The sequence below is a fragment of the Notolepis coatsorum genome (assembly GCF_963971535.1).
Source record: "Notolepis coatsorum genome assembly, chromosome: 15".
Taxonomy (NCBI): Eukaryota; Metazoa; Chordata; class Actinopteri; order Aulopiformes; family Paralepididae; genus Notolepis; species Notolepis coatsorum.
Genome location: NC_140179.1, coordinates 85922310 through 85940297, shown reverse-complemented (window position 1 = coordinate 85940297; position 17988 = coordinate 85922310). Strand labels below are relative to the sequence as shown.

General features: G+C 40.9%; 1 protein-coding gene across 3 annotated transcripts in view; it reads left to right on the top strand.

The window, feature by feature from the left end:
* Window positions 1–12748: 12748 nt before the first annotated feature.
* nup107 (nucleoporin 107) overlaps window positions 12749–17988 on the top strand; it is a 49304-nt gene continuing 44064 nt past the window's right edge. The window contains exons 1-4 of one of the 3 annotated variants that reach the window (XM_084330092.1): window positions 12749–12768; window positions 12871–12965; window positions 15616–15701; window positions 17829–17930. In XM_084330092.1, coding sequence (XP_084186218.1) covers window positions 12958–12965; window positions 15616–15701; window positions 17829–17930 — 196 coding nt within the window. In that variant the 5' untranslated portion in view covers window positions 12749–12768; window positions 12871–12957. Of the gene's footprint in view, window positions 12769–12863; window positions 12966–15615; window positions 15702–17828; window positions 17931–17988 lie in introns of those variants that run through there. The other 2 variants (XM_084330090.1, XM_084330091.1) reach the window with 2 other exon arrangements.

Sequence of the window (17988 nt, the reverse complement as noted above, 5' to 3'; positions counted from 1 at the left end):
GAATTTATTTAGTTGTTATATGAATTGAATGAGGTATGTTCAGTTGGAATTAATATACATTTGTTTTCTACACAACCCTTAGATTCTTAGACCAAGAACTACATATCTTACAAAAATAAATACCCTACACAGGCATCATACACAAATAAATAATAAATACCAACAATTAATACATTTTGCACAATCCTAATGAATGAATAATAGAACTAGCAAACCCACACTGAGCATTGAACCAACCTACGGGAGGCTGCAATTAGAAACTGGCCCCTGTAAATGTCCATAATTACCTTTGTCAGCATGTATAGTGCTCCTCTGGTGCTATCTGCAGCATATTGTGGGGAATTACATACTTTGTACCCCCAGCCCCTCAGACATTACAGTACAGGCAGTGTTGAAAAGTAACTAATAATTTGCACTCAAGTGCTGTACAATTTAGAGGCATTTAAATTGTATTTGCACTTTTTACTCCACTACATTTATCTGAACTCATAATTTACTAGTTACTTTGAAGAAAAAGATTTAGCATATAAAATGCATTATGATACAGATCTTTTTTTTATTTTATTTGAAGTCTGCCAACTTCAAGAGGATGTTGTGGAGAGCAGTTGGAACGAGATGCAAAATACTTTGAAGATGAACAAATTGATCCCCCTCACTCTATCACAGAGTTGTTTACACACCTGCAACTGTCACCCAGCCTTTTACATACTTTGTCATTTTATTTGGTTGTTTGTTTCATGTGTTAATTATTTCCCTTACCTTTCTATTTTATTTCATAAAAATGTGTGTCCCCCTTTCCCTGTTACCCTTCGAGAGGCCCCTTTGTCCTCTTGCCAGGCCATAATTGTAAATAAGAATCTGTTCTAAATTGACCTGCCTCGTTAAATAAAGGTTAAATAATGTTATGCAGACGACACTCAGCTCTATCTCTCCACCAAGACTATCACTCCAGCCACTCTCTCCACCCTCACCACCTGCCTCACAGACATCAAAACATGGATGCAAAATAACTTTCTCAAATTAAACTGCAATAAATCATCATTATCGGTCCAAAATCCCTCACCAGCCACACCCAGGATTTCACCCTAAATATTGATGGTTCCATTGTCACCCCCTCCACTCACGTCCGTAACCTTGGCATCATCCTGGACTCCACCCTTTCTTTCCTCCCCCATGTGAACCACATAACCAAATCGGCCTTCTACCACCTCCGGAACATTGCTCGTCTCTGCTCTCCCTATCACTCTCCGCTGCTGAAACACTGGTTCATGCATTCATATCATCACGACTAGATTACTGCAACAGCATCATCTACGGCTCACCAAACACTATCCTCGATAAACTCCAATATGTCCAAAACTCTGCTGCCCGCATGCTCACCTCCACCCGTCGCTCTGATCACATCACCCCTGTCCTCCACGACCTCCACTGGCTTCCAATCAAATACAGGATACATTTTTTTAAATGTTAAATCCTCCATCGTCACACGCCTTAGGTCTGCAGATGCCAACCTCCTAACACCTCCCACGACCAAGCTCCGGACCTGCATGGGGCGACAGGGCCTTTGCTGCTGCTGCCCCCTCCCTCTGGAATGCCCTCCCCAGCCATATCCGTGATGCAAACACCCTGACATCTTTTAAATCAGCCCTCAAAACTCACCTTTTCAATCTTGCTTTTGACCTCTAATTCTGTCCGTTTTATTTGATTTTGTCATGATCAGGCCGGGGCAAAGGGCCGGAGAGGGGGCCGGAGCAGGGGGCCGGAGCAGGGGGCCGGAGAGGGGGCCGGAGCAGGGGGATGTAGAGCACTTTGGATAAAAGAGCTATATAAATGCAGTCATTTTAATTACATGCTAATTAACAATGTCATGTAACCTGGTAATCGGCCAAACACAATGGGCCAATCGCCTGCCTCCTGTCACAAATAGATTATTGGTTTAAAGACTAGAGAGAGAGAGGGGGGGGGGGGGGGGGGGGATAGAGTGTCCATTATAATAGTAGATAGTATTTGGGTTATCTGAATTATATTTGGGTGAACTGACCCTTTATCTAGCTGTGTGTGTGTGTGTGTGTGTGTGTGTGTGTGTGTGTGTGTGTGTGTGTGTGTGTGTGTGTGTGTGTGTGTGTGTGTGTGTGTGTGTGTGTGTGTGTGTGTGTGTGTGTGTGTGTGTGTGTGTGTGTGTGTGTGTGTGTGTGTGTGTGTGAGTGTTCTGAGGGTGGGGGGGGGGTCATGTAGCCTGGAGGCTAACCACTCATAACATACGGTCATGAAACACACACGCATACACACACACACAATCTTTATTAAATGCAATTAGGTCATAACTAAACACACAACAAGATGCACACACACACACGTTATTGATGCATGTGTGTATTTATGTGTGTGTGTGTGTGTGTGTGTGTGTGTGTGTGTGTGTGTGTGTGTGTGTGTGTGTGTGTGTGTGTGTGTGTGTGTGTGTGTGTGTGTGTGTGTGTGTGTGTGTGTGTGTGTGTGTGTGTGTATGTTGTTGTGGTTGTGAGTGTATTGTATATTATTATATTATTATTATTGTAAGTCATTGCTTAGCCCAATAACAAACAAACAAACAAACACACACACACACACACACACACACACACACACACACACACACACACACACACACACACACACACACACACACACACACACACACACGCGCACACACACACACACACACACACACACACACACACACACACACACACACACACACACGCACACACACGCACACACAATAGATAGATAGCCAGCCACAGACAGGTGCTGTGTGATCTATTGGTTGTTTGATGTTAGTTGCCATGGTGACCTATTAACATGTCAATGACATCATGAATGATTAGTCTTTATATTCAGTATATTTTAATCAGCTGATTATCATAAAGATTATAGCATACAATTACTACATTATGATGTAGATGGGGGGTCTAGGTTGTTACATAATCAGGTGGTATGCTCAGTCCCTCCATATCATCATGGATATCAGTATTTATATGTGTATGTTTATTTATATGTGTATTGTGTAAAAAAAAATTTTTTAAATAAAAGCTATTAAAAAGTGCTATACGAGCACGTAGCTGCTCTCGCAGTGTAATCGCAGCGTCCGGGGTTCGAATCCGGCCCAGGACTTGTGTTGCATGTCCTCCCATCTTCTCCCAACTTTCCTCTCTGCCTGTCCAATCTGAAATAAAGCTGTAAAGTGCAGAAAGAAAATAAAGTGCTATACAAATAAAGTTTATTATTATTAGACAAGTACAAATAAGGCAAATATATTGTTTATTGTTATTTGCACTTACAAACATACATTCTGGAATAAAATAAGTAAAAGAAGAACAGTTCAAATGTGCAGGAAAGGTAAAAAGCCCAAAGGCTTATAAGCGACCTCCCCTCTTAAACCTATATATACTATAGGATAACTACACAGAACCCCCCCCCCCCCACATTATACACAAACACACATGCTATCCCTCTCTCATACACACAGATACATACAATACAGCATTATACAACTATTATAATGGTGGGGGAAAAAAGACTGCTCACAAATATGGATACAGATATTTTTATATATTAAATATAAATATTGGACCAGAATTAGCGGGAAAAATCCCAGATCCAGTGACTCCTGAAGACATAAAAGTCAATTATATTGAAAGAAATCCTAGTTCAATGTTTCTGGAAGCGGTAGATGAAAATGAAATTATAGAAACTACTAATAAATGTAAAAACAAGACATCTACAGACAGTAATGAAATAGATATGAAAATAGTAAAAAATGTCATTAGTGGGATTTCAAAACCACTCACGCACATCTGCAATTTATCATTCAAAACTGGTCGATTTCCGAATAAAATGAAAATAGCAAAAGTCAGATAAACACCACTTCACAAATTATAGGCCTGTTCCTCTACTTCCTCAGTTTTCAAAAATATTAGAACAACAGATTAGATAAATTCATTGATAAACATAATTTACTCACCGATAACCAGTATGGATTCAGAACACACCGGTCAACATCACTAGCATTAATAGAACTAATTGAAAAAATCACAAATTCCATAAATAAATAAAAACATGTAGCTGGAGTATTTATTGATCTAAAAAAAGCATTTGATACTATTAATCATGATATATTAATCAGGAAATTGGAAAGATATGGGATCAGGGGGGTAGTATTGGACTGGGTGAGAAGCTATCTAAATAAAAGACAACAATTTGTGACAATGAGAGATTATAAATCTGAATGTTTGGACATTGCTTGTGGTGTCCCCCAGGGGTCAGTGTTGGGTCCAAAACTGTTCATCTTGTACATTAACGAGATATGTAAAGTATCCAATATATTTAAATGTATTTTATTTGCGGATGACACTAATCTTTTTTTCTGGTGAGAATATCCAGCAGCTTTTAGAGGTCATCACATCTGAAACGAAGAAATAAAAAAAAAATGGTTTGATAGAAACAAATTATCATTGAACTTGAGCAAAACTAAAATTATGTTATTTGGAAACTGTAGATTAAATACTCAAGTACAAGTTAAAATAAATTATGTGATTATTGAAAGAGTTTATGAAAATAAATTCCTAGGTGTAATAATAGACCATAAAATCTGTTGGAAACCTCACATAAAACAAGTCCAATCTAAACTGTCAAGAAGAATTTCAGTTATGAGTAAAGTAAAGCACATTCTGGATAGAAAATCACTCTCTACTGTTCACTAGTTTTACCATATTTAAATTACTGTGCTGAAGTCTGGGGAAACAATTATAAGTCTACACTACAACCACTTTTTATACTCCAAAAAAGGGCCATAAGGATAGTTCACATTGCAGGTTATCGTGATCACACAAACATATTATTTTTAAAGTAAAAAACATTCAAGTTAAATGATCTTGTGGAATTTAAAACGGCACAATTAATGTATAAAGCAAAAGGTCATGTACTTCCAGGAAACATTCAAGAACTGTTTTTTGATAGGGAGGGGGGGGTTATAATCTGAGGGGAGAACTCAATTTAAAAGTGCTTACGCACTACCATGAGAAGACATTGCATCTCAATATGTGGAGTGAAACTGTGGAACAGTCTAAATGTGGTGCTAAAGCAATGTCCAAACATGAGACAATTCAAACTGATGTATAAGGAAATGATGTTCACGAGGTACAGGTATGAGGAAGGGACTTGATATTCACGGGTTTTTACATTTTTATTTGATTTCTTTCATGTTTTACATATATAGTTTTTGTTTTTTTTGTTTTGCATATATATATATATATATATATTTTTTTTTTTTATGTTTTAAAATAGTATACTCATTTGAGTATAGTGGAAAAGGGGTAGGATTAAATAAGTGTATACTTCTTCCTACTCCTTTTTGAGAGAAACAGGGTTTATTCAATGTATGTGATGTATAGATTGGGGGGAGATGGTAGCATGTAACGGTGCCAGAGAGGTCGAAGTGCATGCTGACGGTGGAGGCAGGAGACGGTGGTTCAGTAGAGCAGGGTGACTGAATAGCAGCACACTGAGCAGAGAGAATGTTTTGAATTCCGATCTAAGACACAACATTGATAAGAGCGAGTGTGGGCACAGAGCAGGGCGGAGAGAGGTTCATCTTAATGAAACGTTTTAATGGTGTGAAAGGTTATTAGCAGTTGTCATGACAGCGCGTCGCATGACAACCAGAAGAGGGGCGGGGCTATCGTTGCTATGACGAAGATCTATAAGTCGAACAGTGTTTCTGGGTATTAGGCAGACCAAAGAAACGAATCCCACAGGAGGGAAGAGACCAAGAGATCATCACAGAGGGGGGGGGGGGGGGGGAGGAAGAATGACACATCATTATTAGCTTCGGCTAACACGAGGAGGGTTTAGGCTAAAGACCAGGCCTGACCACCATTGGACTGAATAGCAGGAGGACGATAGACTGAACACACCGAAAGATCATTAGAATAGACTTTTCAAGGACAATACAATCTGTTAACATCTGAGCTGAGGCGTCTGTTTATGTAAATAAACACTGCTTCTCCTTGTAAGGTATTACGTTGTCAAAGTGTCGAATTCTTACGAAGGTGGAGAATTATTATGGTTTGCGGATTGCACTAACGGGGAGAGATAAGGATTGTATTCAGCCAGTATATGAGACGTCAGGACCATTAAAATTACACAACGCAGAGGAATTGGATGGAGAGAGGATAACACAAGAAGACGTGATACTGGCCAGATTGATCAGAATCTAACAGTTGGTTGCCGATGACAGCCGGATTTGCAAGAGATAAGAACAACGGAAAAAGACTTTTTCAATAATGGGCTCACAGTCAACAACAGTCATCGTGTGTGGGAGAATCATGATCGAGCAAGGCCGGCCAGCCCTGGGAGAGAGCGGCGAGTTGAGCGGTCAGGAGGCGAACCAGCGCTGTAGGAGAAACAGCGCTTAGGAGAAAGATGTGAGTTCACTGTGCACACACGGTTGTTTTGATCTTTTAAGCCAAATAAAAACGAACACATAGTGCATCCGTAAATAAGTTTGACACAGAGAGAATGCCAGCTGTAATAGTGTGTTTTGGGACAGAGCAGAGCGGCACAGTTTTTGTTTTGAAAATCGAAGGTGTTATCTGAAAGGGAACCAAAACAGTCATAGATGACGAAAGAAAGCAAAATAGGGCAGAAGGAGCCATAATGAGAGAGATGAGGAGAGGGGGGAATGCTGAACCAGACTGAAATTTGTTATGGCGGGATTGTTATGACAAGACTGTCGCCTGAGACGGCCCACCTTAAACTGGTCGCTGTGGTCTCAAGACGGCCGGAATTTGTCGTGGCGGGAGTAAAGTCGAAATCGGGGGTTTACCTTAAACTGTGTATTATGTCCGATAAGCAAGTGTTTAGTCCGGGAGAAGCGTCCCCTGATATGGATAGGAAAAAGAGAAAAACAGCAGTGTTTTTAGGCCTTGGAAGGAAGGGCAGCGGCCGTTTGTTTTAGAGAGTAGCCATTATGAGCGAGACAAGATGGCCGCAAAGAGCCACGAGGAGGATGAGATAAGATGAGAGGAAATGTCAACAAAATGGCCGTGAGCCACGAGGAGATAACAACAGATAAGAACCAGAAAGTGACGTCAGCTAAAATACTCTAGACTGAGTTTGCCACCATCTAGGGGGGACAGTGGGATAATGCAGGCACATTTTTGAAGATAGGTCTGTACTACCATCTAGTGGCGGAGTGGGGGAGTGATTTATCTGGGAATCTAATTAATCTACTGGGAGAGGGTGGATCTATTATAATAATAATATTGATATACAGGTTAATTAAATAGAGTTTAATTATACAATGGATTAAATTAGAATTGCACAGAGAGAGGAGGTGCAGTTATTTGAATGGGTTAATTATGGAATAAAGATGGAGTTTGAATTCTAGTGGGGCTTTCTCACACCTAATAAATAGGCAGAGTCTTGAAGACACGTCACCAGAAGATCTGGTGCGCGCCAGGGGCCAACCTGGGATGAAGATAGTGCGTCGAAAAGTGGGAATCGGTTTAGTTGCGGGTGTCATGCCGGAAGACAACAAACAGGGAACAGCCCTGTAGGATAGATATGGGTGTTGAGAAGGTGGTAGACTAATAGCAAAACAAGGGAAGTCGAATGTACAGACGACTGCTGGTGTTGTGTTTCTGCTTTTAGTGGGGGGAGACACCGACAGCGGTGGAGACGACTAGGAGACAGAATGGAGGAGGAGGAAGCAGCAGGGGCCAGGCACCGCAGCCTGGTACACAGATCATCCACGACGAGAGAGAGGAGACGGCGGCGGTGGGAGAGCAGATGTGGAGAGGACAGCCAGAGCACTGAGCAGTAGCAGACCAGAGGAGACATTTTTGCCTAGGGGACCGCGCCCTGGAATGGGGACCAGCTCAGGAAAGGAGCCGTCACTGAAAGGGGCCCTTGACCTAGGAGACGGGACCGGCCCAAGATGGGAGGTGTACTGTAAGAGGGAAGGGAGCGCTCTGATTTGACGTGCGGTGTACCCAAGTAGGGGGGGGCCGAAGGGTTCAGGTGTGTTGTCTGAAAAGTTGAGGTCTGTGTCTTTCTCTGTCTTTCTCTCTCTCTCTCTCCTTCCTGACCGTTGTTTATCCTTTCTGGTTTGGGTGTGATGTGTGTAATGGAAAACAATAAAGCAAAACAGCAGACGGAGGGGCCCTAATTGTTATGAGTCTATTTTTTTTGGGTATAATTAATTGAAAAACCAAGTAGTCTGTTGATTCTGAAGGTTGATTAAGAATCAAAGGGGGGAATGAGAGAAACGGGGTTTATTCAATGTATGTGATGTATAGATTGGGGGGAGATGGTAGCATGTAACGGTGCCAGAGAGGTCGAAGTGCATGCTGGCGGTGGAGGCAGGAGACGGTGGTTCAGTAGAGCAGGGTGACTGAATAGCAGCACACTGAGCAGAGAGAATGTTTTGAATTCCGATCTAAGACACAACATTGATAAGAGCGAGTGTGGGCACAGAGCAGGGCGGAGAGAGGTTCATCTTAATGAAACGTTTTAATGGTGTGAAAGGTTATTAGCAGTTGTGATGACAGCGCGTCGCATGACAACCAGAAGAGGGGCGGGGCTATCGTTGCTATGACGAAGATCTATAAGTCGAACAGTGTTTCCGGGTATTAGGCAGACCAAAGAAACGAATCCCACAGGAGGGAAGAGACCAAGAGACTCTCTCCTCTCATCACAGAGGGGGGGGGGGAGGAAGAATGACACATCATCATTAGCTTCGGCTAACGCGAGGAGGGTTTAGGCTAAAGACCAGGCCTGACCACCATTGGACTGAATAGCAGGAGGACGATAGACTGAACACACCGAAAGATCATTAGAATAGACTTTTCAAGGACAATACAATCTGTTAACATCTGAGCTGAGGCTTCTGTTTATGTAAATAAACACTGCTTCTCCTTGTAAGGTATTACGTTGTCAAAGTGTCGAATTCTTACGAAGGTGGAGAATTATTATGGTTTGCGGATTGCACTAACGGGGAGAGATAAGGATTGTATTCAGCCAGTATATGAGACGTCAGGACCATTAAAATTACACAACGCAGAGGAATTGGATGGAGAGAGGATAACACAAGAAGACGTGATACTGGCCAGATTGATCAGAATCTAACACTTTTCGAACATGTAGATTGAGTTGTGTTTTGCTTTTGTTATTGTTTGTTTGTATTCAATGCATGTTCGAAATAAAGATTTCAAATAAAGAAATACAGGATCTAAGGCAAATATATACATGAGGATAACAACTAAAATAACCAACAATATGTTACAGTGGATGTGAGTCAAGAATTTGATTTGATTTGATTGAAGTTTATTTCAAATATGCAACAACAACAAACACACATCAAGTACAGATATAGCCTTAAGCCGTTCAAATAATAAATGTATATAAAAAAAATTATAATAAAAAAAAACATATTTGAAAAGGAGTGGGAAGAAGTATACATTTATTCCTACCCATTTTTACTCAGCATCAGATCGTACTTTAGTAACTTTACTAATTCATACTTTACTAACTGCTAATTTTATTGTCAGACTTATAAAAAAAATTACTCAGTTAACAAAACAATCCAATACATATTGTGATCTTGTATCTATGACAGTCTGTGCAAGTGACATAATTACTCAGAACCTCTAGTTCTAAGTTATTGCACGTCTGGCCTCAGTTCAGGCTATTCCTCCTTCACCCATTAGAATTTTTTAATTGTCTTCATTGCTAAACATAGAAAAAGGAGGCATTACGTTCATAATGTCAGGATTGTGGTTTTCCCTTATTGAAGTGTACCTCTCACAGTGGACGAGGAAGTGCATCTCTGTCTCTACCTCCCTGTCATGAAGTGGCCACACATACTGTACGCTCTCTCTCTCTCTCTCTCTCTCTCTCTCTCTCTCTCTCTCTCTCTCTCTCTCTCTCTCTCTCTCTCTCTCTCTCTCTCTCTCTCTCTCTCTCAGATATAGTGTTTGTTGCTATGAGACAGGTTGAGCTTCACTCGTTTGTTTCGCTGGTAATTATCCTTTTATGATGTTAGAGTCTCTGTGTTGCTATATTTTCTCAGTCAGATCAAGCTGTCATTTACACCCAGCCCAGGACAGCTTAGACCACAGACCTCAGGTCAGTCTGGATCTAACAGGAAAGACAACAGGAGACCGCAGCGGGACGCGTCTAGTTTTTTACCAACCCATTTCCAGTTCCGCGTTCGCGTTCTGTGATCTGATTGGCCACTGACGTTTCTGGTACGATCTGATTGGCCACTGACGTTTCTGGTCATGTGACATGTGCGCCCAATCACGTGACGCCTGTTTCTGCGCCCATTTCCGCCTCGAACAGCCTGCAAACTACCTAACGCCTAGTTTATCACTGGTTAAGCTTAGGCGACTCTTTCGACGTTGGTTAAGGTTAGAGTTTGGAATCAGGGCTGGCGTTCTATCGCCCCCCTCTCTAAGACAAACTCTAACCTTAACCAACTTCGAAAGAGTGCCTAAGCTTAACCGGTGATAGAAACAGGCGTCACACGATTGGCGCAGATGTCACATGACCAGAAACGTCAGTGGCCAATCAGATTGCAGAACGCGAACACGGAACTGGAAATGGGTTGGTAAAAAACTAGACGCCAGCGGGACAGACACCTCACCACCTACATTGGTGAGGCTGAGGTTAAAGGGATCAGCAGCTTCAAGTTCCTTGGTGTGTAGACTGTGTACATCACAGAGGCCCTCTCCTGGACACTAAACACAGACACACAGTGGTCAAGTTAAGGTCAAGGTCATTGTTAGTATTAATTGGTATTTAACATTGTTAGTATTGGTTAGTATTTAACATTGTTAGTATTGGTTAGAATTTAACATTGTTAGCTGTTAGCTGCTCATCTCTGCAGATTGTGTTGATGTGTCATTCTGAAAATCCCCCTCTCTTCTCTATTCTCTCTCTCTCTCCCTCTCTCCCGCTCTGTCTCTGCCCTCTGACCTTCTCCAGACAGAGAGATGCCTTGTATCTGACCAGAACAACTCACTCTGTGTGTGTGTGTGTGTGTGTGTGTGTGTGTGTGTGTGTGTGTGTGTGTGTGTGTGTGTGTGTGTGTGTGTGTGTGTGTGTGTGTGTGTGTGTGTGTGTGTGTGTGTGTGTGTGTGTGTGTGCGTGAGTCATATAGCATGTCATGGAAGAGCAGCCTCATCCCCAAAACAGAGACAGAGAGAGAGAGAAAGAGAAAGAGACACGCACGCACACACACACACACACACACACACACACACACGCGCACGCACGCACACACACGCACGCACGCACGCACGCACGCACGCACACACACACACACGCACGCACGCACGCACGCACGCACGCACGCACGCACGCACGCACGCACGCACACACACACACACACACAAAGAGAGACAGAGAAATAGTCCATGAGCAATGCATTCAGTACAGTAGCACACAACACAGAAATATTACTATTATTTATTTATTTATTTATTTATTTATTTATTTATTTATTTATTTATTTATTTATTTATTTATTTATTTATTTATTTATTTATTTATTTATTTATTTATTTATTTATTTATTTATTTATTTATTTATTTATTTATTTATTTATTTATTTATTTATTTATTTATTTATTTATTTATTTGTTCTAAAGCTGTACAATGTGTTTTTCAGAAGACATTACAGTAGTCCCACAGTAAGTTTAGATGTACTATATAATATACTATAGTATACCATACTATATACTATATAATATCTATATAATGTTATTAGAACAGTTTGATTTGAACCACTGGCTGACATCCATGGCTATGTTATATAAAAGGGTTTTGTTTAGTCTTTCTAAGGATCTGGTCTGAAATTTTATTTCTGGGGCGACAGTAGTTCAGGAGGTAGAGCAGTCATCTGAAGGTTCCTGGTTCAATTTAGAGGCCGGTCGAAGTTTCCTTGAGCAAGACACTTAACCCCTAACTGCTCCCGATGTATGGTTGCCTCCACCGTCAGTGTGTGAATGGGCATAAGTTGTAAAGCACTTTGGATAAAGCTGTTATATAAATGCAGTCCATTTACCATTTGACCATTTAGGCACTGGATGAAAATGACATAGATCCTCCTTGTAGTTTGGCGACGGTTTAGATTAACAAGCCTAGCTGTTCCGAATTATTGCCCTTGGTGATGTCATTAATGGGACACAGAGGGCACAGAAGCAAATTAGTTCGCTTTGATTAAGCTGTACTTCTTGGAGCCAGGAACACTGCCTACCCAATGTACTGTTCAGATTGTAAAAGTGTTTTACTCTTGGGTGTGGGTGGGGCAGCCAGGTATGGAAGGAAACAATACATGTATAACTTGGTGTGTAGCCACCAAAACAATATTCAATACAAGGGAAGAAAGAGGTGTTGGAAATAAACATTTAGATTTTAGACTTTATTTTAATTTTAAATATATATATATTTTTTTTTTGTTGACATAGATTCAGGGAAGTCGTAAATGAGAAGATACAAAATAATGTAACAAGTGGTCACTAGTTAGGTCGTTTTAAAATGAGCCTCCTGTAGTTCCTCTACCCGCCAGGCGGGGAAAGTAAAGAACCAACACGTTTTGTCACCAAACCCTTTTTGTCAAAGAAGAAGAAATCCTCGGCAGCCCAAAGTAATCAACAACAGACCGAACTAGTAAACTACAACCTGAACCAAACAGACAACAAGACCTAGGCATGTATTGCCGTATTGTAAATATATTACACATTTAATCTGTTAGAGCATCTGGTAACTAAGTTATATTGATATTTCAAACAATTATAAACCTAATTTTCAATCAAATTTTTGGACAGACACCTGAGATCTACTAGTGGACCTCGACAGCGGGAACAGTTGTCAACATCAACTCTCGTTACCACAACGCTTTACGGACAGACAACATGGACTGGTAAAGAAACACATTTAATATTATATATGTATTTATTTACAAGCTGTTAGTTGTTGTATGTTCATAGAATGATTGTGTGTTTATTTTATATCATACCATCTGTAGGTTAGCTAGCTAACGTTTATCCAGCAGTCTAATGAAGGCTCCTGTAATGCTGAAGCTAACAGGCTAACTGTCCACCAGTCCCAATCCAGGCTAATGCTGAAGCTAACAGGCTAACTGTCACCAGTCCCAATCCAGGCTAATGCTGAAGCTAACAGGCTAACTGTCCTATCATAGATGTAGAATCATATTATTAGTCATATTACACTAATGCTGAAGCTAACAGGCTAACTGTCCTCTCATAGATGTAGAATAATATCATTCGTCATATTAAACAACCAATGCTAAAGATAACAGGCTAACTGTCCTCTCATAGATGTAGAATAATATCATTAGTCATATTAAACAACTAATGCTAAAGCTAACAGGCTAACTGTCCTCTCATAGATGTAGAATACTATTAGTCATATTAAACAACTAATGCTAAAGCCAACAGGCTAACTGTCCTCTCATAGATGTAGAATACTATTATTAGTCATATTAAACGTCTCCATGCTGGATAATGTTACGTCTCTTGAGTTGGTTCATATAAACACTATTCTGTTTATAACAGCTGAGCTGAGATCATTATGACCAGCCTGAATATGAGATATGATGAAATTATAATCTTGCTCATTCTCTGCTGTGTATATAATATATATATATATATATATGCTTGCTTCATAGCCCCTTTCGTGACTGCTGATGCACGCCTTGCTTTGAAATACAGCAAGCTAATAAAGCTGTATTCAAAGCAAGGCGTGCATCAGCAGTCACGAAAGGGGCTACTTGCTTCATATCATACTGTAAGAGCCACAGCTATATATTTAGGTTGTTGTATTATATCAAGGTTTAATATTGATTGGATTTAGATAAAGTACATTTTAGTACATTTTTTTTAGCTAACTGGTTGTTGCTGCCACATTGCCTCTTCACAATAAAAGTTCAGGGAAGCCACAGTTCATCAGATATTACAAAACTAGTATGTATGTTGGCTACAATGTATCCAAAACAGCGCTGCTAGGATCCTGATGAGAGTGCGGAAATACCACCACATCACTCCCATCCTCAAGTCCCTTCACTGGCTCCCTGTCTCACTCAGGCTTGAGTTCAAAGTCTCCCTGCTCACCCACAAATGCCTCCATGGAAACACCCCCCTATACCTCAAAGAACTCATCACCCCTCACTCCTCCTCCCGACATCTCCGCTCTGGCCAGGCAAACCTCCTCCAGCGCACAAGGACAAATCTCTGCACTATGGGAGATCGGGCTTTTTGCTCTTCCGCTCCCAGTCTGTGGAATGCTCTCCCTGACCACCTGAGAGCACCACAGACTGTGGATGCTTTTAAGAAAGGCCTCAAAACTCACCTTTTTACTAGTAGAGCCTTCTGACTTTTTATCAAATGTTTTACTCCACACATTTTATGTTCTTTTACCAATTTCTTTTATCAGTTTTATTTATTATATGTTTCTCTATGTTATTCTATGTTTTTGTCTTCCCTATTTTTATATTCTTTCTTTCCTTTATTCTCGCTAGTTTTTAAGTTCTTTTAACTGTAGCGCTTTGAGATTTGCCCCGCAACTGTAAAGCGCATTACAAATAAAATTTATTATTTTGATTGCAGCTCCTACATTGATTCATCATCTGATATTTAACTACAGGTTCCAACAGATGATTACTTGTTTTATGTCTGTATGAAATTAGCTATAGGCATATAATTCAGTATACTGTAGGCAGCCCCTTTCGTATGTAATGACCATGAAGGACTGGTTCTGGCCGAACCGTTCGTTATACAAGTATCACAGAGAAATTTCAAAGGTACTCACAGTTGTACGAGGGTTTCGGACAAAAATACGGGATGGTTTGAAAGCTCTGCGTTGCTAATAAACATTTTAAATATTTTTTATAAACTGGTCAACACTGCTCAAAACGGCATTATTTCCGGCGTTGGCTGCATGGTGCGCCTGCGCTCATCATGCACCCAACGCCGGAAATAATGCAGTGTTGACCAGTTTATAAAAAATATTTAAAATGTTTATTAGCAACGCCGAGCTTTCAAACCATCCCGTATTTTTGTCCGAAACCCTCGTACAACTGTGAGTACCTTTGAAATTTCTCTGTGATACTTGTATAACGAACGGTTCGGCCAGAACCAGTCCTTCATGGTCATTACATACGTTGGTTTCCTATTGAGGAGCAAGTGACTGTGGATGCACTCTGTGCATCACAGTCACGAAAGGGGCTGCAGTATACTATATCTGAGAACTGTGCACTTCCCAGAACTTTTATTGTGAAGAGGCAAAGTGGCAGCAAGCGCTTGGGAGTAGGTTGGGATGGATTCTACGACTTCTTGGAGCCTTTTCTGCTGCAAGGAAGGAACCGGTAAAGACCAAGGATGAGACTCAGTTTAGCAGCATGTCCTCCACTCTATAAACATGGCTGTTTAGAGACAACTGTGGGCACTGTCACACTGTCAATAACAACATAGTTGTCTAGATTAGGAGCTATGATGATATTGGCCAGGATACGACTCACGTGAACACTCTTGTCTCTCTCTCGCTCTCTCTAGGAGTCAGGATGATTTGTTGTCTCCAATAGTCCGAGATGTAGAGGACACCAGAGCGGCGATGAGGAGCAGCTTCAAGCGATTCACCTGTATCCTTCTTACCCTACTAGTGACCTCCCTGTGACCTCCGATTGAGCTCTCAGTAGGTCTGTCAACATTGGCCAAAAATGTTGTTTGGTTATCCGTATTCATTAGAATTTCAAATATTGAATTACGTGTCAGATTTGGACCATCTTTCAGCTTGTGTTATTGCGTGTTATGTCCACAGGAGGGCAAACCAATACAAGAAGAGACTACGGAATGGGAAATAATCAAACCACAGTGACCTGCATCAGGCGTTTGTCTCAGCAAGATGAGCCGCCCACTTACTAGAAGCTCTATATAGAGACCATCCACTAGGGGTGTGACGGTACACGTAGTCGTACCGAACTGTTTCAGTATGGGATCTTTGGTTCAGTACACGCTGTGTACCAAACAAATACAACGTTACTTTAACCACTAACGGAATGCATGTGAGGAACCTTTTTTTCCCATGCAGAAAAATCCCCCCCCCCCTCCCAAAATATTACTTGTGCAAAGGGCTGGATGTTGTTTGTTCAGCCCACGCACAACACAGAGATTACCTGTAATTTAGCATAGCCTCATACTTAGTATGGTAAACGCAAACGACAAGCCAGAGCAAGGTGCCAACCTGCTCATCGGGAGCAGTTAGGGTTTAAGTGTCTTGCTCAAGGACACTTCGACACGCTGCCCAGGAGGACTGCTCTACCTCCTGAGCCACTCTTGCAAAATGTCACAAACTGTCCTACCAGATCGTCTGTGAGTAACTGAGTGACTGAGTGGGTGATGGCACTGATAGATGGAGTGATGCATAGCCCCCGGGGTCAGTCCTGTGTCTGTGCCATGGGAAAAAGCAAGGCTTGTTGTTGTGATATCCAACTGTCATTCAAACCTTTATTTATTCTCGAAAGGACAATTGAGGTCACCCTAATTTTCAATGTCGTCGAGACTTACAGACATTTCGGTGCATAATTGTTTTTACAATATAATAATAATAAATATTAACTAATGTATATATCACTTTTCATACATGGACCGCAGTCCAGTTATATATCAATATATCTATGTATCTATATATGATATCTATGTTCTATATATAGTATATCATATTAGGCCTGCAACTAATGATGATTGTCACTTATACGCCAGACAAAAAAGTTGCATAGTGTTATTGTTCGTTGAGCAACCTGATGGCCTGGGGATAGAAGCTTCTTCTGAGTCTTTCTGTGCTTGCCATGAGACTCCGGTATCGCTTGCCTGACCGCAGCAGTTCAAAGAGGCAGTTGTTTGGGTGGCTGGAGTCTTTGATAATTCTCTTAGCCTTACCCATGCGCCGCTTGTTGTAAATGTTCTCGAGAGTGGGAAGCCCCCCTCCAATTGTGCGTTCGGCTGAACGGGCCACTCTCTGTAGTCTGCTATCTCTAAATATGCGTACGGCCTTGGCGGCCAGAGCATCTAACTGTTCTAACAGCAATATATAATCCATTTCAGAAGCAGAACGCACGCAATAAGTTATAATAATAATAATAATAATAATAATAATAATAATAATAATAATTTATTATTATTATTGAAAAGTTCTGTGTTTTTTAAGTCGTATTTGGGGGCAATTGACCAATTTCTTTTTCTTTTTTTTCTTTTTTTATATATATAAATCTGGGTAAGAGTTTCTTATCTGGGTAAGAGTGCTCTCGACCACTCTTAGAATTTAGTCTTGCCTAAGAGAAAAGCAAATATAAGAAAACATTGCTGAATCCCAGGTAAGAACAAAATAAGAAAAAAAATGCTAGTTCAAAATAAGACTAAATCTGTTCTTATATCGCTTCGTGAATGAGTCCCAAATGTAATTAAGCTAGCGCATAGCCTCTTTAACTAAAATAAATAAATGTCAACATTACCTTGCTAGCTAATGGGTCGACCGTAATGCACATTCAGCTCTGTTGGCAGTGGCTACTGTAAACTCCAATCAATATCCACAACAAGTCCCTCCCTACCTTCCTGTTTTTACAGGAAACTCATAAATATGTGGAATCAAATATCATTCTGCTAGTATAATAACAAACTCCAGTATGTTATTATTATATCTATATATTATTATTATTATTGTTCTATTACATGTTTTATTCATTATTCTCCTGAGCTGTGATGGTGTTCAGACTCAGACCCTTCGCCTAGCAACGACAGCCCTGCTATCTCCATGGCAACACCGGCTCGCCCCCAGCTGAGACACACACCTGGCTCACTGTTCAGACAGGCTGGTAGGACACACACATAATGTACACACTCACAAATAACACAGACACTTATACACCTTTC